Source organism: Gopherus flavomarginatus, chromosome 1 (assembly GCF_025201925.1).
Source record: "Gopherus flavomarginatus isolate rGopFla2 chromosome 1, rGopFla2.mat.asm, whole genome shotgun sequence".
In the NCBI taxonomy this organism is placed as follows: domain Eukaryota; kingdom Metazoa; phylum Chordata; order Testudines; family Testudinidae; genus Gopherus; species Gopherus flavomarginatus.
The window spans coordinates 98,250,337-98,271,195 of NC_066617.1; the positions used below are offsets into that span (position 1 = coordinate 98,250,337).

General features: G+C 46.9%; 1 protein-coding gene across 5 annotated transcripts in view; it reads right to left on the reverse strand.

The window, feature by feature from the left end:
* Positions 1–639: 639 nt before the first annotated feature.
* Positions 640–20,859, reverse strand: part of GRAP2 (GRB2 related adaptor protein 2) — a 38,975-nt gene continuing 18,755 nt past the window's right edge. For 4 of the 5 annotated variants that reach the window (XM_050917558.1, XM_050917543.1, XM_050917548.1 and 1 more), the window contains 7 exons: positions 15,441–15,543; positions 12,736–12,827; positions 7,711–7,830; positions 6,309–6,477; positions 4,148–4,279; positions 2,498–2,617; positions 640–2,048 (listed from right to left, as the gene is read on the reverse strand). In XM_050917558.1, the coding sequence (XP_050773515.1) occupies positions 1,869–2,048; positions 2,498–2,617; positions 4,148–4,279; positions 6,309–6,477; positions 7,711–7,830; positions 12,736–12,827; positions 15,441–15,518 (891 nt within the window). In that variant the 5' untranslated portion in view covers positions 15,519–15,543 and the 3' untranslated portion in view covers positions 640–1,868. Of the gene's footprint in view, positions 2,049–2,497; positions 2,618–4,147; positions 4,280–6,308; positions 6,478–7,710; positions 7,831–12,735; positions 12,828–15,440; positions 15,544–16,316; positions 16,874–20,859 lie in introns of those variants that run through there. The other variant, XM_050917554.1, reaches the window with a different exon arrangement.

Here is a 20,859-nt window from a genome sequence, read left to right on the forward strand (position 1 = left end):
GTTCACACATGGTAACTGCTCACACATTTCAACTTTCCCTCCCCCATTTCCCCACCCTACCTAAATGATGCCCCTGACCAAATTCCTGTTAAGCTCTCAATACCTATTCCTGCCTCTATAAGCAATATTCTTCTTTATATTTATATTTTTTAAACTGTACTTCATTTGTTCCAGTTCCCTCAAGCATTCCAGAAAAGCTCTTTATTACTCAAGAACAGCAAATATCGCACATCTTGTGACAATGGTATTTATGCCATGTCATTGGATGGCATTCAGCCTGGCTCCTCTTTTCTTTTTTCCCCATTGGTTTTAATTCTTTATCAGGTCCATTTTTACTGATGGGTCTCTTTTGTGTTTTCTTTCGTGCCAAATAAACTGAAATCAGCACTTCCTTGCTGACTCCTGAGGTCTTAAACATAGTAGGAAACTATTTTATTCAGGCAGCTTGCTAAATTTCAACTTGCATGAGAAGCAGTTACCCAATGCTCTCACTCAAGATTTTGATAATTTTAAATGTGTATTTACAATTCATTTATATCACACTTGGTGATTTGTACAATTCTCTCCTTTTTAAAAATTTCAATCTTGTTTTCAATGTGTTGGGCATTTACCTTATTTAGTTCAAAGGAAACAGGTATATAGAGGAGACTGTTCTTGATTGCAACTTTATTCACTGCTTTTCCACAAGTAGAGTAGTAGCCCTGCCTGGAATCTGGCATCAAAATAGTGCTAGGTAGAGATTGCTTCTGGCACTATAGTAATATTTGTAACAAGAGACCTGAGAGATGGATACTCAGGAGAGGTGAAACAGAAGCTAGATATGGGGAAGCTGGAGGCCATGAGAGGGGTGGATGGAAAATCAGGGATGTGACATTGGGACAATTTCTAAAGATATCATGGTGCTACACAACCATATACAGGACAACTGCCCTCCCTGCAATGATCAAATACCTTTGCAGGACAGACAGACAGAGAGAGAGAGAGAGAGAGAGAGAGAGAGAGAGAGAGAGTGTGTGTGTGTGTGTGTGTTTGTGTGTGTGTTCACATAGATACACAGAGGTGGATGATACATGTTACCAGCAACTCAAGGTTATAAAAACAGGGATTCCAGATTTCCAAAAATATAGGAGGAGGATTTTTAGGCAGCAACATACCACAAAAAAAATTCCAATTTAACAAAACTATTGGTGACATCCACCATATTTCCAGCTGGTGACTATTGGTTTGGCTGAAAAGCCAGGCCCCCTTACACAAATGTTTAATGGAAAGTGCAGGATATCTTGGAAGGCAGCTTGGACAGTGGACAGGAGTACATGTGGTATGGGCAGGAGTGCATGAGGGCAGGTCTTTAAGAAGCTGCAAAGAACTTGGTTTCTCTCCCTCCCCATATATTGGTCCCACATTGCTCTGTACACCAGTTTACAGGAGCAGTCTACCAGACCACATCCCTTCCTTTGCTAGATGGCATGTTGCAAGGTCCAAAAGGTGGTGCTCAGATGTTGGAGGAGGTGGGGCTGCCTACAAGCTGAAACCTGGCTTGCTTGAGGTGGGTTCTCATGTGACTTATCTAATTTAGCAAAGTCTGAGTTAGCAACGTTTTCCCAAAATGATGGAAGTGCAGGCAGGATCCAGCAAGACCTCATGGACGATCCAGGATTCTTGCTCCCTCTAACACTGGCATGTAAAAGGAGAGAAAAATCCCACCCCTCTACAGAAGTACCTTTAATATTAACTAATCAATAGGTCAACTGCCAATAAATTATTATTGTAATAAAAATGTGGTATGTTCCGGTTGCATGGAAGATGCTCTCTCTGCCCCCGACTCGCCAGAGCAGCTTCATCCCAACTCATCTTGGAATGCTGCAGAATCACCGGGTCACTGGTGTAACATAGTTGGAAGGGAAGAGACCCAATTTGCCCCGCAGGCGCCCTTTCCACCAACATGGGTTAGAGCTGTCCAGGACTTCTATGATGTCTCCACTGCGGAATCCTAGCTCATCACACTCCAATGCCTCAAAGTCATACAGGGCTTGGACCCATAGTGTTTGCTGAGGAGGAAGAGACAGGAGAGGTCAGACACAATTCTTATGAATCTCCCCCACAACACGAACCAAAAAGAGCAAGAAATGTAACTCTGGGATATGAAAGCATGATACCAGTATGGAATTCAATGGAAGAGCCATCAGGACCCCAGAAAGTAAAGCCTGAATAAGAGAGACACCTGAGGGTAAGTTCAAGTTATCAGGAACCCCCAGTATCCCTCTCAATATATTCATGCCCCAAAGTAGAACTCAAGTGGCCGGGCATACAGGAATGGAGCACACGCCATGGAAACACCTTCTAAAGTGACAGGGATGTGCAACATCACATCAGGTATAATACATCTTTCCTCCTTCTGACCTCTTGCATAGAACAGTAAACCTCCTAGCCTCTATGGTGGTTTCCCTGAGAGAAGGGATCAGGTAGATGACAGGGGCATATAATGCAAACCATCTACCTGTGAATGTTGAAATGATGGTTCTGTTTGTCTCCGGTACATGGATGCTGCACTCCCTTCTCCATGGTCTCTGAGACGATGAAGCCCATCCTTCCTGTCCAGGCTCCCACCACCTCTGTCCTAGAAAGTGAGGTGCAAGAGAAGCCTTTAATATACTCCGATGTGCAACTGGACTGGGGTGGTGATTCAGTTACTGGGTACCAGGGTTTCAGGATCCAGCCAGTGCATATGTCACCTAATACCTCCAAGTAATTTCTTGTCTTCATTTATAAGGTTTTTGTTTCCCAGGTGTTCATTGGGCTGCAAGCAACACACCTAACAGGAAAGGACTCCTAAGTCTGTGCCCTTTGGTTTGGACCAAGAATCTCGAGCTGGGCAGTTGGGTACAGCTTCCCAATTTCCTCTCTCAGTACCTAGCATTTCAAATGTCCCTTTGGTCATGCCTGCACCTTAGTCAGCCTAAAAGGTCAGTGTGACTGGATCCCACTTTTCATGTCAATTGTCCCTAGCTGGAAGTGTCAGAGTGAGTCAAACTCAATCTGGCATTAGAGACACGGGATTCATTTTTTGTTGTGGTATACTTTTCTCTTACAAGTATTTCTGCTCTGTATCAAATATGACTCATTGACAGATTTATCACAAAGGGCCCAATTTTGTGACAAGTTGTATTATTCTGCCAACAGTCCCCTTCCTATATAAAGTTGCTCCTGAATGATGGGGTATAGAACTGGCCACTCACAAAGTGTCCTTTGCCCTCCTCTGTTAGGACTCTCTTGCCCTGTGAGGCTTGGTTTTGGATCTCTTCCCCTAGTGGGACAAGTCTTCTCCTCAGATGAGGCCAATACTGTTGCAGTATCTCCTGCTACAGACAGGAGGCAGCCCCTCCTCCCCATGGTAGCCATTTCCTACCAAAATTAATATGGAACAATTGTAGAGGCAACACCATGCACTGCTCTTTCCTCCCATCCCTACAATAAGAGCATTTTTTGCATGCACCTTCACCATCTTTGCCTAGCCCCAGGACTGAAGGATGACACACCGGGAGCTCCCAGCAGAGAAAGAGAGAACCCAGGACTCACATCAGAAACAGGGAGCATGTGGAATGTGCTCAAAGAAACCAAACTTTCCCAACAGTAACCAACTCATTTCCCATTTCCAGCGTGCACCATAGTGCCGAATCTTATCACTACAACACAGCAAAAGACTGTGGCTGCACAGTTGGGCTTGTCCTAGAGACTTCAGAGGCATTCCTAGATAGGTGAGTGGGCGAGTGTTGGTCTGTGCTCCCAATATGACTTTCAGTCTTGTCCCAAGCTCAACATTTTGCCATACTTGGCCATTCTTGCAAGAGTGGGTTTGCTGTTCCCAGCCGTCCAGTTAGAGTGTCACTTGCCTGTTGAGTTCGGATTTTTACAGGTCCATCCCATAAACTCTGATATTTAGAGAACAAAATAGAAGTTCAAATATTTATTTCAGTCCACCAGATGTCACCATGCTGACACTATACATTGATGCTACATCACAATGTGAAGAAGCAGTCATGGTGATGCACTTAAACAATTAGGTAAACAGCCCAGCTCCTAGTGAGCAGAGACCAGCATGTTCTGCAGTCCAGACTCATCCCAGCTAACCCCTCTTTCCCAGTGATACCTGTTGCTGCTGCTGCAGGGGTGGTGAGGGATCTGTATATCTCTTGGACATAGATGCTCGGATTTCTCCAGCTGCTCCACTCACGCGGAGTCCTTCCTGTGCCCCCCGTTCCAGGCTCCCACCACGCCTCTCCTGGGGGGAAGAATGATAAAGGTCGGGACAGGTCTGCTTCCCAAAATGCCCTTGCTGCTATCCTGGCAATCAGTACTCCTTCCCTTTCCCTCTCCAGATCTCTGTCCTCCCACTACTTTCCCTAAACCTAGGGCCTATGCAAAGGAGGACTCCTGCTCCTCTGAACAAACTGACAAATCTGGGATCCTGGATTTTGTCTCTTCACCACAGCCACTCCCCCTCAGAAGTGCAAGTGGGGATTTGGTGCTCTGAGTCCAACTACATGGATGGGTTTGGAGCCTGCATTTGTCCCCTCGCTACATACACAAGGTGAGTTGGGCCCCAATATTCCCCCCAGTAAACAATCATGTGTGGCTGAGGCCCCACCTCCCCCTTTACACAAAGAGAAGAGCTTGTCTGGGACCTATTTACCCACCACAAATAAGAGTGGTTGTGAGGCCTTGGTTAACTGCCCAGACTCAGACTTTCAAGGGCTCAGCACCCACAATGAAGCCAGATTTTTGGTAGAGCTCAATATCCAACATGCACCCTCAGGGCTGAGCTCTTTTGAAAACTCTTGCCTCAGATATCACAGGGGTAGCTCTTGCCTCAGACTTAATTTGTCTTTGCACCTGGTTCTACTTATTAATTCTTATTATCATTGCTGTAGTGCCTATGAGCCCCAGTCATGGCCCAAGTCCCCATTGTGCGAGGTGCTGTACAAACCCTCATCACAACAGCAATAGAGTGGAGCATTGGCTGCAACCTCCCCTCCCCTATTCTTTCATTTACCTGTCTACATCTTGGCACAAATATCATTCCCCCTTGCCCCTTCCTCCCTCTCTCTGCTCTGAGCCACCTTCAACAGGTTGTTTTACTAATACAATATCTCCTGCCCTGTGCAGACTATCCTCTGCTGTCAGCTCTCTCCTATATGTGGCCTCCCTTACCGCTAGGTAATGCTTTTTAAAAAAGCCAGATAAGTGGTCTAGAAGGAGTCAACAACACAGAACCCTTTATCAGATTGAAAAATGAATGCTATTGCCCTTTTGAAGCTGAAAAGACTGTTCCACATGGAGCTGATAAAACTTTATTGCCACAATGAACAAGTCATGCATTTTCTGCCTTGTCTCTAACCACACATCCTGGTAATTTAATGCCAGAGTCCGCTTCCTGGTTAAGCAGCACTTCAGTTACTGTAGTTACCAGGTGTTTTCTCTCTCAGCATTGTGTGTGCAATGACTGGCAGCCTGTGCTGCGTCATTCCCTCATTTTCCTGGCACAGAACCACCAAATGGGCATTTGGTGAACAGGGATTTCCCTGCTTCCACAAACATCTTTTGCTGCTTCTTCCTTTAACTCACAAACTGTGCTCACATCTCTGGAATTCTGGGACAACTTTATGACCCTTTTTTGCCACCCCTTCTACATCCTGTCCCCAGTTCCTCCACAATACCCTGCTATGTTCCATAACTAATAAGAGAGAAGCAATTCCTCAATGCAGCCAAACTTTCAGCTATAACAGTGGCAGCACCCTAAGTCCATTCAAGGAGGGAAAGGAACCAAATTCAATTTTTTCTCTCAGTTCCACCAATAAACTCAGTCTGCCCTGTGATCCCCTTCCTGTTGTATCCCTGATCCCCTAAACACAGCAGTGTTCCTGCAGCTATTCTGTACCACCCCTTCCTAAAGTTAGACCTGGCTCCCCTTATTCATGCTGATTCACCTCAATCCTGACCTACAGCATGTCCTGCAGTTCAGTCCTTGGGCCCCTACACAGCTCTGGCAAAGCCTCTCAGTCCTGATTTTCAGCATTCCCTGCTGCAGTCTTCAGCTTGTCATAAATGGAGACTGCGAATCTCATTAAGTTATGTAATGTGTTTATGATGCACTCAATCAAAAATCTAGGCTGAGAGGCCCTCCAGTCTAGAGACCTGACTGGGATTCTACTGAAGGTCTCCAGAGGCAACATTCTAGCACTAAATTCATCCCATGGGATGGATTTCTCCTCTTGTGTTCTTCAGGGATGGTTTGAGAACCCTGGGCATACCTTCTCTTCTTGGCTCTCATCTCTCAGGAATATCAGCTTCTGCCTAGAGATAGAGGAGGTCTTATAGTACTCCACCAATTTGTTCAGTGACTGGAATTTCTCTGTCCATAAGTAGTAGTTCCCCTTTGTATCCCTCATCACCCTGAAGTGCTGGACATCATCCTCATGCCTGTGATCAAACGGAGAAATGAACATCAGATGATAATTTTATTTTCCTCAAATACCTTTAATCCAAAAGCCCTTTGCAGACTCTGGAAAGTGAAGTCAGTGGCATTGCACCTGGACACACTGGAACTGAACATAACCCTGTATGTAAAGGAATCACTCACCAACCAGAAAAATGCAGCCGCTTTGAGGATGCATGGCCAAATGGGAGAATCAGTACAGGGCACTAGGGCTCAGACCTTTACTTTCAAAATAAAGGTCATGGGATCTTTTATGACCACACATGGTTAGAAGCTTGATTCTGCACCTTATTTAAAAGAGGGTAAGGCAGCAGCACGGTGCCCATTAACGAGTGGATCTGTGTTGGCTCTAAGCAAAGAGCCCCACCAGATTATAACCTTACCTGAGTTATTTTTCCTCAGGTTAATCCCTAGACAAGATGGGGCGAAGGACTGAGAATTACTCCTTCATACTTGTTGCATAATGTTCATCAGTGCCCAATGGAACGAGGGATTCCCTCTGAAGAACCGTCTGCAGTCCCAGTGCCATGCAGGGCCCTGCTGGGTTCACGCAGAAGGGGGCAGTGTTGGGTTTGAAACAAAGGCCGAGAATGGCTGGACTAGAATAAGTGGCTGAAAAGGGAAACAAGCATAGGGAGTAAGAGGTCCAGGGGGCTGGGAAATGGAGTCTTTTTGATTTATTAGTCAATGTTCATACAGCATTTCAGTATTCAAAGTGCTACATAAATGCTAAGGATTTTTATTATCATAATTGTTAAGCTGCTGGTTCCTGCGCAATTTGGTCAACAGTGATTGAAAGTCATTCCCGTCTGGTGGCTGCTCAGTGGCCTATGTGAAATAAATTAATGGTGCAAGTCACCTCCTAATGGATATTAAATAGCATCCTTGGCCAGTAACTAAAGCCATTAGGCAAAAAAAAACAAACAAACAACATACCTGAAAGGCACACATTTTGCATGGTGGGAGATGGCCCACAGAATGTGCTTTGCTCTGCTTCAGAAGGAGCAGGACAGCTGGGGTTGTGATTTGGGGATAGGGTATTTCCTGTGTCACTTTAATGGAAAAAGAAACACCCGAGAAGCAGATGCCTCACTTGTTCCCATTGACCATCACTAGCACCATGCAAGCTTCCCAAGGCACTGCCATCCTGTCAAGGGGAGGCTAGGGACAGCAGCATTAACCAGAAACAGCAGGAAGATACTGTAAGTAGCAGGTACCTGACAGAGATGGAGAAGTCACCAGGGGAGTTCTGGCTGGCTCGGATGATGAAAGAGCCAACTTCTTTGCTCATGAGTAAGTTCTCTGCCTCATGGCGGGATATCCCTTCATTAAACCAGCTGTCAAGGGGAATAAATCACATGCATGTGAATAAGGAAATGGGTTAGAGAAAAAGAAGGGAAGAGGTGAGAGGAGGGTTGGGAATGAGAAGGGAAAGGGACTGTCTCCTGCTAACAGTGCATGTTCTCCAAGTAGGGTGTACAGAAACAGAGGTGGAGAAAATGGCCCTTTATGAAGACCAACTTCCTTCCCCCTTCCCCTTTCCAGTGTCCAAAATGAGGAGCTGCTGCTGCTCAGAAAAGGATCAAAGTGGAAGTGTTTCAGCCCAGCTATTACATACTCTGTGTGTGAGAGAGGGAAAGGTTAGTGAAGACATAATTCCTATGTGAGATGCATAATGAATGGGCTGATTCCACCGCTCCAAGTGTGCCAGGAAAAAGCTGCTAGCGTAACACCCTGTGGCACAGGCACCTCAGCAAACCCTGTACATACAGCATGGACGGAGAGAACTTTGGTGGCAAAAATACAGGCCTGTATTTGCTTGTTGAGCTAACAGAGCAAGTCCCATAGCTCAGTAGATGGAATTCACACATACAGTATCACTGACTCTCAGGATTTTTTCCGCCAGAAACATAATTTTGTCTGGGGCTGGAGGAGCCAGTCTGGCACCGACCTTGCATGAATTTAAGCCCTCCAACTGGCTGCCTGCCCCACTAGCCTGCCTCCTGGTACTGAGCAAGCAATCAAAGCTACTACAGGAAGAGCTAACCCCCACCCCATAGCAGTGTGAAGCCATTCTCACAGGAGGGGAGGGGAGAGGAGGGAGCAGAAGCAGGACCGGCTCCAGGTACCAGCGAACGAAGCAGGTGCTTGGGGCGGCCAACGGAAAGGGATGGCACCTCTGGCTCTTTGGTGGCAGGTCCCTCAGTCCCTCTCGGAGGGAAGGACCTGCCACAGAAGAATGAAGTGGTGGGGTAGAGCTGCTGCCGAAGTGCTGCCGATTGCAGCTTTTTTTTTTTTCCGCTGCTTGGGGCGGCAAAAACACTGGAGCCGGCCCTGAGCAGAAGCCCCCAGCAGTTCTGGATGGTGCCGCTCCTTCCTCTTTCCAGCCCTCCTGTAAGCAACTGGCACAGAATAGTGCTTCTGCTCCTCCCCCATTTCCCGTGCCACCGCCGGTCTGGTAACAGTGGACAGGGCAGAGGGGAGTGACAACCCCGTGGCAGACCCCCAGACCTAGGAGAAGGGGGTGAAGAACACCAGGAAGAGAAGAAGTGAGGCTGGAGGGCTGAACTGACAAGGTGTGGGTCTGTAGGGGCTGAACAGAGGAGATCTGAATTGATGGGAGTGAAGATAAACTGGTGGCGGGGGGGCACAACTGATGAGGGTGGAGGCGGAATTGCTGGGCAGTGGATAGGCAGATATGGAGGTGAGAGCTCCTGCAGCAGGGGTCAAAATCACCTTATATAATCCATTTGGGAGCATGGGCAACATTAATTGTCACATACGCCCTGGGGATGGGCAGGGGGAGTTCAGAAATCAAAGACAGACCAAAACAGGAGGAGCAGGGGCAGCCGCACAGCTGAGAGAAGCGGCAGTTTCCGTTTCAAAGCGCTGCTTCTCTCCAGCCGGCTGTGCGGCCTCTTGGTGCTCCTCCAGAGTCCTCCGGCCCGTGCTTGTGGTGCTCCTGCTGCCCACACAACCCGCCTGCTCCCCTAAGGCTGCAGGTGAGCCTCCCTCTCTGCTCTCCCCTGTCCCCACCCCCCGCAGGGGGTGTGCCAGTGCTGAGCTGCCCGGTGGTGCAGTGACCTGAGGCTGTGAGGGAGGGGAATAGCGGGGGAGGAGCCGGGGGCGAGCCTCCAAAACTGGGAGCTCAGGGGCCAGGCAGGATGGTCCTGCGGGCCGGATGTGGTCTCAGGGCCGTACTTTGCCCACCTCTGATGTAGCTCCTACCATATCCTAGCAACAGTAACAAGAGTTTTGGAGCTGTCAGGACTAAAATAGCAGGGGGTGCTGCAGGGCAGGACTAATGTGCATTGACAGGCTGGTGTGTGGAGTTTTGCCACAGCCCTTGTCAGCCTTAAACTGTATCATGCTCTAAGAAAGCATGAGAGAGGAAGCGCTGACCAAACAGACAGGCTATCTCTGTACTTATGGCACCATGTAGAGTGCAGGCACTACAAGGGTAACTGCACGCCACATGAAAAGCAGTCCGCGCCACACTTGTCACTGCAGTGTGTGTAGGTGCACATTGCAGTGAAAGGCTCTGGCAAGGGGGAAGGAAACAGGGAGTGGGTAACTGGGCAACAAAATGGCAGATGAAATTCAATGTTGATAAATGCAAAATAATGCACATTGGAAAACATAATCCCAACTATACATACAAAATGATGGATCTAAATTAGCTGTTACCAATCAAGAAAGAGACCTTGGAGTCATTGTGGCTAAAACATCTCTGAAAACAGCCGCTCAATGTGCAGCGGCAGACAAAAAAGCTAACAGAATGTTAGGAACCATTAGGAAAGGGATATATAACAAGACACAAAATATCATATTGCCTCTAAATAAATCCATGGTACACCCTCACCTTGAATATTGCATGCATTTTTGGTTGCTCCATCTCAAAAAAGGTATATTGGAATTGGAAAAGGTACAGAGAAGGGCAACAAAAATAATTAAGGATATGGAACAGTTTCCATAAGGAGAGATTAAAAAGACTATGACTTTTCAGCTTGGAAAAGAGACTGCTAAGGGGGGATAAGACAGAGATCTATGAAATCTTGACTGGTGAGGAGAAAGTGAATAAAGAAATGTTGTTTACTCCTTCACGTAATACAAAAACTAAGGGTTATCCAGTGAAATTAATAGGCAGCAGGTTTAAAACAAACTAAAGGAAGTACTTCACACAATGCACAGTCATAGGCGCGGACTCCGTGGGTGCTCCAGGGCTGGAGCACCCATGGGGAAAAATTGGTGGGTGCTCTGCAACCACAGGCAGCCAAGCTCCCCACCCAGCCCCACCTCACCTCTGCCTCCTCCCCTGAACACGCCGTCCCCGCTTCTCCTCACAGCGCTTGCCACCACAAAACAGCTGTTTCGTGGCCTAACAAGTTTTGGGAGGGAGGGGGAGGAGTGGGAATGCGATGTGCTCAGGGGAGGAGGCGGGGCCAGGGCGGGGATTTGGGGAAGGAGTCCAATGGGGCAGGGACTTTGGGGAAGGGGTTGGAATGTGGGTGGGGCAGGTCTGTGGGTGAGGGGGGCATGAGCTTCTACCGGTGCCAGGAGAAGTTGGCGCCTATGTGCACAGTCAATCTATGGAACACTGTCAGGGGATGCTGTGAAGGCCAAAACTATAACAGGGTTCAAAAAAGAACTAGATAAATTCATGGAGGATAGGTCCATCAGTGGCTTTAGCCAGGATGGGCAGGGATGCAAGACTATACTCTGAGCCCACGTCCAGACTACAGCCTAAAATGGATGTGCTTAAAATCGATTTTATAAAGCAGGTTTTATAAAATCGATTTTGTGCATCCACACTAAAGGTACTTACATCGATGTTGAGCGTCCATTTTCCCTGGCGTCCATCTTTTGCTTGAGCGTTGCACTCTGGGTACCTATCCCACAGTTCCTGCACGGGTCCCTGCCCTTTGGAATTATGGGTTACTAGCCCAGTGCATGATGGGATCAAAGTCCCCGTCCTGGGTGGTTCTGGGTACAGCTTCACCCCCCCCCCTTCCTGTAAACGGCACACAGTCAGTTCGCGCTGGGTGGTTCGGGGAACGCGAGAGCAAACCACGCTGTGCAAGCAGGAAATGGAATTTCAAAGTTCCCAGGGCTTTTCCTGTTTACCTGGCCAGCAGAAGAGTACCTTTACCTGTGTAGAGCGGCCACTAGAGCACTGTGGGATACGTCCCGGAGGCCATTAACTTCGATGTCCGTCCACACTATCATAAAATCGATTTTAAGAAATCGATTTTGGGGTTACTCCTCTCGTTTAGATGGAGTTCCAAAATCGATTTTAGGGACCCTTAAAATCGATTTTATGCACTCTGTAGTGTGGACGGTTACAGCTTTAAATCGATTTAGAGCTCTTAAAATCGATTTAAAGCTCTAGTCTGGACCTGCCCTGAGTGTCCCCAGCCTCTGTTTGCCAGAAGCTGGGTGTGGACAATGGGATGAATCATTCAATGGTTGCCTGTTCTGGTCATACCCTCTGAAATACCTGGCATTGACCACTGTTGGAAGATAGGACAGTGGGGTATATGGACCATTGGTCTGACCCAGTATGACTATTCTCATGTCCTATGGGAAAGGCTTTGGCACGGGGGAGGCAACAGGACACTATACTAGTTAAAAAACAGCAGTTTAGATATGGGCGGCATTGCTTGGGCATGTAGAGATAGGGCTACCATACGTCCAGGTTTTCCTGGATAGGACCTCTTTTTTGGTTCCCCAATCTCTGCCCAGGCAAATTTTTGAAATCTGAACAAATGTCTGTGATTTTGAGCTACGGAGCCAGAGAGCGGCAGCTGCTGGCTGGGTGCCCAGCTCTGAAGGCAGTACTGCTGCCAGCAGCAGCGCAGAAGTGAGAGTGGCATGGTATGGTATTGCCACCCTTACTTTTGTGCTGCTGGTGGTGGTGTGGCGCTACCTTCAGAGCAGGATGGCTGGTGAGCGGTGGCTGCTGTACCCCACCCCAGATCCTGGCAGTATCCTCTATTTGAGGGACTTAAAATATAGTAACCCTATGTAAAGAGCCCATGTAGGGTATACACCCTGGAGGTTCAGGTGTGTAGGGCACTCTCCTCTCCTCACCAAAGCCATGCCTCACCTTCTATGCTGTTCTTAATACCTGTGCTAGCGGGGTGTGCAGTGTCTGTACATGCTGTCATAAGTGTAGACTTACACACACGACAAAACTTCCTGAAATTTTCAAGGGAAATGCACCTGATCCCAGTTGTACTTACATGGGAATGTGAATATCTATGAAGTTCTTGGGGACATATCCTTCGTGACTTCTCAGCTCAGCCCTGTACCACTCTTCCTGGGAGCTTAAAATCTGCAGCAGAGACAGAATGAATGAATGAACCTCCTTGGGAAAGGCAAGGTAACCAGAAGGCGCAGTTACTGACAAAAGAAAGAAAAAGAGTTTGGAATTATTTGGAAGGATAAAAGCAGACTAGATTGAGTTTGTTGGTGCTGAGAGCTGTGGAATCCCATGGCACCCCCGCCCATTCTTCCCCCCCACATACACACACTGCAGCAGGGCTGAGAGCTGAAGGCCAGTGCAGTGCAAATAAAGCAATGAGGACGATATGGAGAAATTAGAGGGACCGCTTGTTAGTTTTGTCTGTATTCCTGGATAAATGTCCAGGAGGCTGGGAGATGTATGCTGCACAGCTCTAATACCTTCGTGATGGAGGAGTTCGCAATGAAGGACTTAGTGGGGGTTTAAGGAGTTCTTTGTGTTGTTTTTAATGGTTTGCCCTGGCGGGTCCCAATTTAACAAGAGACGAAAAAGCTCTGAAAAATTCTGCTACATAGGAATGTGTGTGTTTGTGATTGCGTGTGCGTTACTGGATATCATTGCATGTGCTAGAATTAGGGGGCTGAATCTTCAGCTGTGCAGAGCTCACACCAAGGCAGTTGAAGGGAGGAGGCAAAGGTGGTTCAAAGCCAGTTTTCTGCCTCCCTAGATCCTAGGGGTCGCAGGGGGCCAGCCTTAGCAGTAATGCAAATTGAAGTAGCCTCAGGGCTATATTTACTATTGCTACTAGGGTCATTCCACTGCTCAAGGATTGCTGGACTGAATTATGCTCTTTCTCCACCCCATTGTGCCCTTGACATGGCCTGAAGACAGAGGTGAGAGAACAGGTGGCATATAGCTACCTGTGTTGCCAGCGGATATGATTTTATTGCAAGCTTTGTGGTATATGGTGTTTTTCTTAAAATTCCAGTTCCAGGAGGCAAGTGAATACGTGAGAATCTCAGCTTTCATTTTTTTTAAAAAGAAGTTTCTAGCCCTTATGGTTGAAAAGCTTGAAGTATGACCCCTAGGGGCTCAGGAAACAGAAGGCAACAAAAAAAAGTTTCCAAAATATATAATTAAAAAAAATGGTTAAGCCTTGTTTTTAAACATTCGGGGTTGACAGTACTGAGACCTCTGGGACTCATTCTCCACTGCCGTGCCCCTTGTGAAACCCTTACACCCATGGACAGGGAAGGAATGGGCAGCTGAGGATTTCTGAATGGGTAGCTGAGGATTTCCCGGCTTATTGCCAGTTGATTCCCCCATACAGCGGGCCTGATTTAAGGTCCTTTTGTGCTGCTCCAAACAAACCAAATGGGAAAGAACTCTTTTCTCCTCTATGGCTCAACAGCTACACAGGGTATGACTGCATATCAGCAACCCTTTCTCCCCTCCTGCCTGGAGATTGCTCTGCTAGCAGCTAGGTTTCCGGCACAATCCACCTGCAAGCTCTTGGTGCGCAGAGGGCAGGCCCCTCTGTGTCAGTCTCTCACAGCAGGGGTGGTGGGGAGGTGGATTTCCTCCTGTCGATGCTGGTTCAGGGCCTCAAACTTCCTGTTCATTTAATCTCCACATCAATACTGTTTACCTTATCTTCTTCACCAATCAGTTAAGATAAACCCCAGCAGGTTGCACAGGCCGGGTAGTGAGCACAGCTGGGGGTGTGTGTGCGTGCATGTGATGTTACACACTTCGATTTGTCAGATCTTTGACTCTTGGCTGCTAGGGAGTTGCGTTGCCTCAAAGAGAAAGATCTAATGAGAGGATGATCTCTGGCTTTCTCGTGAATTCCCAGTGAAAATAAACAAGTGAGTAGAGAGATACGATCAACCCAGTGCAGAGTTGGAGGCAGCAGAGGCATGGGGACAGAGTTTGAGCTGAGGAAGCATCAGGAGTGCTGTGTAGGGCAAGTGCTCAACCATCCTAAAGGGGAGAAGGGGGATTTGTCCATAGCACCACTCATGTTACTTCGGAAAGATCCCCCACTTTGACCAATGTGAGTCATGTTCAGGCATCTTCAGCTGTAGCAGAGTGACTATGATGCACGGTGTTGTAGATTGATGAATGGGTAAAAAATATTATGTGGGGTTGTGTGGCTTCATCCTCATTGCTGATAAGAACAATTCTACCATAACAATACAAAGATTAAATAGACTGTTTCACATACTATATGTCTGACGTTTGCCTGCCACTTCTTCCCACTCTCGCTCTAGCATTCCTCTGCTTCTTCATTTCTGAAGGGGGTGTTGTGTATTATACTAGCTCAGCGGTTCTCAAAATTTTTCATACAGAAATTATCTTGTGGATACTTTCCCTCTCATTAGCAATTATATAATATCCCTGTGGCAACTACAGTAATTCCTTACAGGGAACAGTAACATCAGAAAAGTCCCTTAATGTACTTTAGCCATCTTTTATGGCAATCTAACAGCTGGAAATAAGGAGGATGGCAAGCACTGTGTGACTAGCCAGTTCTCCATGAACCTCCAGCAAGCCCTCCATGGAACACTAGTGGCATCTGGCCCAGAGTCTGTGAACATCTAGCTGGCCTATGTTATGGAGGAAGGCACTGGTGCAGTGAGATCTGGCAGGAGTCAGATGGTTAAACAGTCCTCCTTTGGTGGGGCCTCGGGCTGCACTTACCTTCAGAACGTCCCCGGTACGGAAACTCAGTTCATCCTCTCCAGAAGCATTGAAATCAAATTTGGCAATGGCTTCCATACTGTGCCTCGGTGACAGGGCAAAGCTGGAAGAGATACAAGTATGTCAATATCTGGGAGGAGCTGTAACCTCTGAATCTAGCTCATAGAAGGGATTGTTATCTCCTCTTGCTCAGGACACTGTGAACTATTCATTGGTGCTGTGATATCTTCTCACTCAGGGTACCAGTGGCATTGAGACCAACCTGTTGGTTAATCTGTAATAGTCCCTTGCTAGGGGCATTTGGCCTGTATCCAGTGTTGTGATCTCTTGTTCAGGCCCAAACAATTATTGGATTAATGAAGTTACCAGCTGGGAACGATCCCATTAACTGGAATGGCTGATGGGCATCAGAACTAGACTCAGATTAGTGGTTTATTTTTCATCACAAGGGCTCAAAACATACCAAAGCAGAAGCTGTGTCCTATAGGCCATTGTCTCCACCCAATAATCTTATGATGAAAATGTGCACCCCACGCCCAAGCAGGCTGATAATAGGGATGACCTCAGCGTAAGTGATAACAGCGTTGTTCTGTTAGCTATTCCCTGTGATGTAAGTGACCCCCTCACCCAGCAGAAGAAGGCACTCATCCTCCACAGTGGCCTACTTATTATCCTTGTGAGAGACACAAACTATGGGCAAAAGGAGGATCTTACAATACAAAAAATCTTTTTCAGATGGTGAGCACCATGTTGAAGAATGAAAGAAAGACCTTCCTCTACAAAGACTTTTTGGCATGGATAGCCTTGATTTCCAGTGAGGGAAAGAACTTGTGTACAGAAAGGTTGTATTCCCTGTTTTAGAGGTGTAGTACTTACTGCTTAAGCCACGAGTACAACATATGTGTCCAAAGAGTCCAGATCTCTGGAGCCTGAATTCACATCTTACGTGTGTTTAGTGTCAGTGAAAGGTACCACACCATCATCAACAGCCCTGCAAACCAAAGTCTTCCTTTTTGTACCATGGGAGGTAGCGGTGCAAGCTTCACTTAATCAACACTTGCTAACGTAACTGAGATGTGTGCTGGAAGGACCATTTTTAGGATCAAAAGGAATGCTCAGTTCCCATGGTTCACTGACTCTCTGACCTGTCTGCTGAGGCTGCCAATGGCAGAGTAGGAAGTAGCTCAATTGTATTGGTGTTTTTTGTGATGTAGGTACAGGTCCTGCCAGGAACCAGTGGGAGATAACCCTGGAAGTGCATTCACAAAGTCCACCAAACAGCTCTCAGATGGGAATAATTTTCAGTACTTCCTCTAACCCAGGCTGGACTACAATCAGTGACCTGGAAGTTAAAGGCTCCATAGCTTATCTTTACTCTCCCAAGGCATCCAGTCTGTACAAGCAGGGAAGACTCTCCAACTTGCTTTACCTGAAAAGCTATTATACAGAGGACCTCAGAAAGAAACGTCACCAACAGCCTCTGTAGAGAAACTTTGGTTTATTGAGCTGTCTTTCATTGCAGAACTGAGAAAGACCAAAAAGTGTTAGCTCTGAACAAGACCCAGAATTATGCAAGAAAAATGTCATGTTTAAAACTGATGGGCCACTAGAGATTATTCTGAGAATTGTCCTCTCTCATTCCCAAATATAAAAAGATCTTCACATGCTTTTCTCCAGGGTTTCTTTCAGCACTTTCTTTTTTGCTGCTTATTTGAGGTGAAGTTGAATTTGTGTGACGGAACACGAGGCAGGCAGAATAGAGGCAAAGTGTGTGACTGTCCACACACAACTCTGTAAGTTCAATGGGATCCTGTCTTACAGACATCTGTGTTATTTAAGTCCTGGGAGCTCTCACAAAGCTATACAAACGTAGTTCAGTCCTGACCTGCAGTATTTCCCTTGCCCCTCCAAGTTTTGCCAATGCACTTCAGTAGTGAACTGCACCATTGTAATAGTCTGCCAGTGTGCCTCAATCTTGGCCAGAAAATTATCCCACCATTTCAATCCTGTTCCTCTCCTTCTCTCTCCTTCCCGCCCTCCCCTGGATTTGTTGATGCACCTTAATTCTGACTTACGACACCTTTTGGTATCTCAGTCCCAGGTCCTCACACCGATCTGCCATTGCACCTGAATGCTGAGCTACAATTGTCCCATGCTATTCTTGGATCCCAAATCTAGCTCTGTGGATGCAACTTAGCCTTGACCTGCAGCACCCATTGCTATTTTAGCCACTAGAGTTCCTTATCTTTAGCCTGTAATGTCACACAACTGCATGTGGTGATGATGATTGTTATGTCACAAGGGGAGGATTAGGATTTCAAATGGGGGAGCAGGTTAACCATTGTGTGAACTATAAAAAACAAAGATTTTGTTTTCATGTAAACATCCCTTATTAATAATGATTACTGAGAACGATGGGGAGAGTACTAAAGAAAATGCCAGCAACCAAAGCAGAGTTGCTTTAGTATGGCATGTTTTTCAGTGTTTCACCTTGAGGAACTGGGCTGCTCTATAAAGATCACAGGTGGCTGGGTGAATACATCCCCAAACTCCAAAGTGCAGACCAATAATCTCAGTTTGAGACAACCAGTTAAAAACAACAACAACCTCTTGAAATACAAAGCCTTGCTTTGATTTTTGCCCTTTGGTGGAATTAGAGATCTCAGTGATTCTTTCTCTAAGGAGGGAGAGTGTTCATTTCATTTTTCAACTACCAGACAGTTAAATGTGATATTTGACACCCTCCCCCACAAAAAGAGCAGTGCTAGGGAAATAGTTAAAGGCTCATCTCTCACTTATTTTCAATTCCAGCAATTCCAACCGTGGGCAGTGACCAAGACACAGACACCTCTTCAAACAATCTAACAGATGGATTAAATGTATTTTTCATTGCCACAGGCTGGATTTAGGAGTGACTCAAATACCATACACAGTGTCAGCTAGGTTGATAAATCAGTACTGCAGTAATACCGTGGCCTTAAACTCTTTCCCTACCAACTGCTAAAGCACCACTGGTCAATAATCCCAGTCTTTGAACCCCAGCCTAGCATTTTTCAGCACCTGAACTTCAATCCAGCCCTGCATCTCTGATCCTATTCCTCCCTTCTCTTGTATCTCCAGTTTCCTTATACTGTTCAGGTCAGTGCTGGGCTTTTTAAGAAAGCTTTTCCACTAGGTGCTCGTTCTTTCTCTCTACATGTATATGACTTCCATCAGCCCCTGTGTGACAGAGAAATGTTTGATTTTTTGGTCATTACTTACATTTCTCAGGAATCGTTTCTCCTAAGGGATATCAGAACACTTTACACACTGTGAGCCAAATTCTGCCTTCAGTTACACAGCACAAATCCATTAGCTATAGTGAAACTGAAGGTGGAATTTAGTTCTGTATATACTGTATTGGGTGAAAATCACCCCGGTACAGAGGGAAAGCTCAGGGCCTATGTATCACTTAGTCCCACTAATGCCTCTGACTGGTAGAAGCTGGGACTGGATGACAGGGGATGATTGCCCAGTTCTGTTCATTCCCTTTGAAGCATCTAACATTGGCTGCTGTCAAAAGACAGGATACTGGTCTAGACTGACCATTAGTCTGAGCTACTGTGGCCATTCCTATATTTGCTTAACTCCTATTTAAGGCATGAATGTGAATTAACTAGTGCTGGCTTTCTGCACAGAAATGAATTTTACTTTTAGTGATCACCCCCTATATCACTGAACTGCCGACGCATCTAGGCTAGAATGCAGGTGCCATTCTGTGCTATCAGTGCTACACCAGAGCGAAAGGAGGGGAAGTGAAAACTAACTTCACTATCTGAAACTACACAGGACATACTTTAGGTCACTAGAATATGTAATTCCGTGAGCTGGAATTCAGCCAGGACACTGAGGTTAACACCTGCACATTTATGAAAAGTGACAGGGGCTATTTAATGACCACAAGTGATCAAATGATAAATCTCATCTCATCTTAAATACAGCACTCCAATAATAGAACATCCCTCCTAACCCCGTGCTGGGGCGTTGGCTCGTTAGTAATGACTCAAGAGGAAAAACACCACCTACTAAGACACCAACACCACTGTCTGCATCACTGGGGTTTTCTAGGCCAGCCTTTCATTTATTTATTGTCTAAGCTCCACTTTGTTTCGCTGAGTGTGATACGATCACAGCATGGCATGGCTGCAAGCAGGGTGCATATTCAAAGATGATGACCTTAACAACAGCTTGATTTTCAAGCCTGTGACTTATATAAATCAGACCCACAGCTTCAACCAGTGAGCTTTCATCAATAGATGTGAAATGGCATGTTCTCAGAGGTGAAAGTAAGCCAGTCCAGTCCGGCGTCCCGGCAAGAGCCAGTATGCCGTGCTGGACCGCACCTGGATTCCACGGCGGGGATAGAAAGGGCTAAGAGCTCCCCGCCTCTGCGGGCAGCCCAGAGTCCTTTGAATTCCAGCTGTGGCTGGGATTTAAAGGGCTCAGAGCTCCCTGTGGCTGCGAGCAGCCCAGAGCCCTTTGAATCCCGGCCGCGGCTGGGATTTAAAGTGCTCAGAGCTCCCCGCCGCTGCAGGCAGCCCAGAGCCCTTTGAATCCCGGCCGCAGCTGGGATTTAAAGTGCTCAGAGCTCCCTGCCGCTGCAGGCAGCCCAGAGCCCTTTGAATCCCTGCCACAGCTCTGGCGGCCGGGCTGGGACCAGGATTTAAAGGGCTCGGGGCCCCCCTCAGTGGCAGGAGCTCTGGGCCTGTTAAATCCCTGCCCCAGCCCCACAAAGCTCGGGGTTCCCCCAGGGCCCTTTAATTTGCCCCTGAGCCGGGGGTGTGGGGGGGCTCCCAGCCACCTCTTCAGCTGGGAGCCTCTGGTTGATTTAAACACCCTGGAGCTCCCAGCCACAGCCAGTGCCCCAGGGCCTTTAAATCTTGAGAGACCACGCCTCTTTGGGATGAGGCCACACCCCCCTCAGGACTCCGGCAGTACCAGTAAGTCCTGTAAGTTACTTTCACCCCTGTATGTTCTGCTCTGCCTTTTTGGGTCCTGCAGGTGTCAGAGTTTAAAGTCAGAAGAGGCCACTAGATCATCTAGTCCAGTGATACTCAGACAGGCTTGTGAGCCACAAGTGGCTCTTTAATGTATCTCCTGTAGCTCTTTGCAGCACATGATGTTACAATTATTAACCAGTCAGGATGCTTTTGCTATGTTATTAACCAATTAAGTTATCAACTTGCACCAAGTTATTAACTTATTGGCTGTGAAAAATATATCTATATCTATATATAAAATGTTCATCTTTCTCCAGAATTAAGACAAGGACAGCTGTGATAAGAGTGTGATCCACATGGGGAAAGTGTTAACATCTCAGGACAAGGGTGGCAAACCCTAGAAGGGAGCCCTACAGTGAAGGAATCTCTAGGCAACCAGA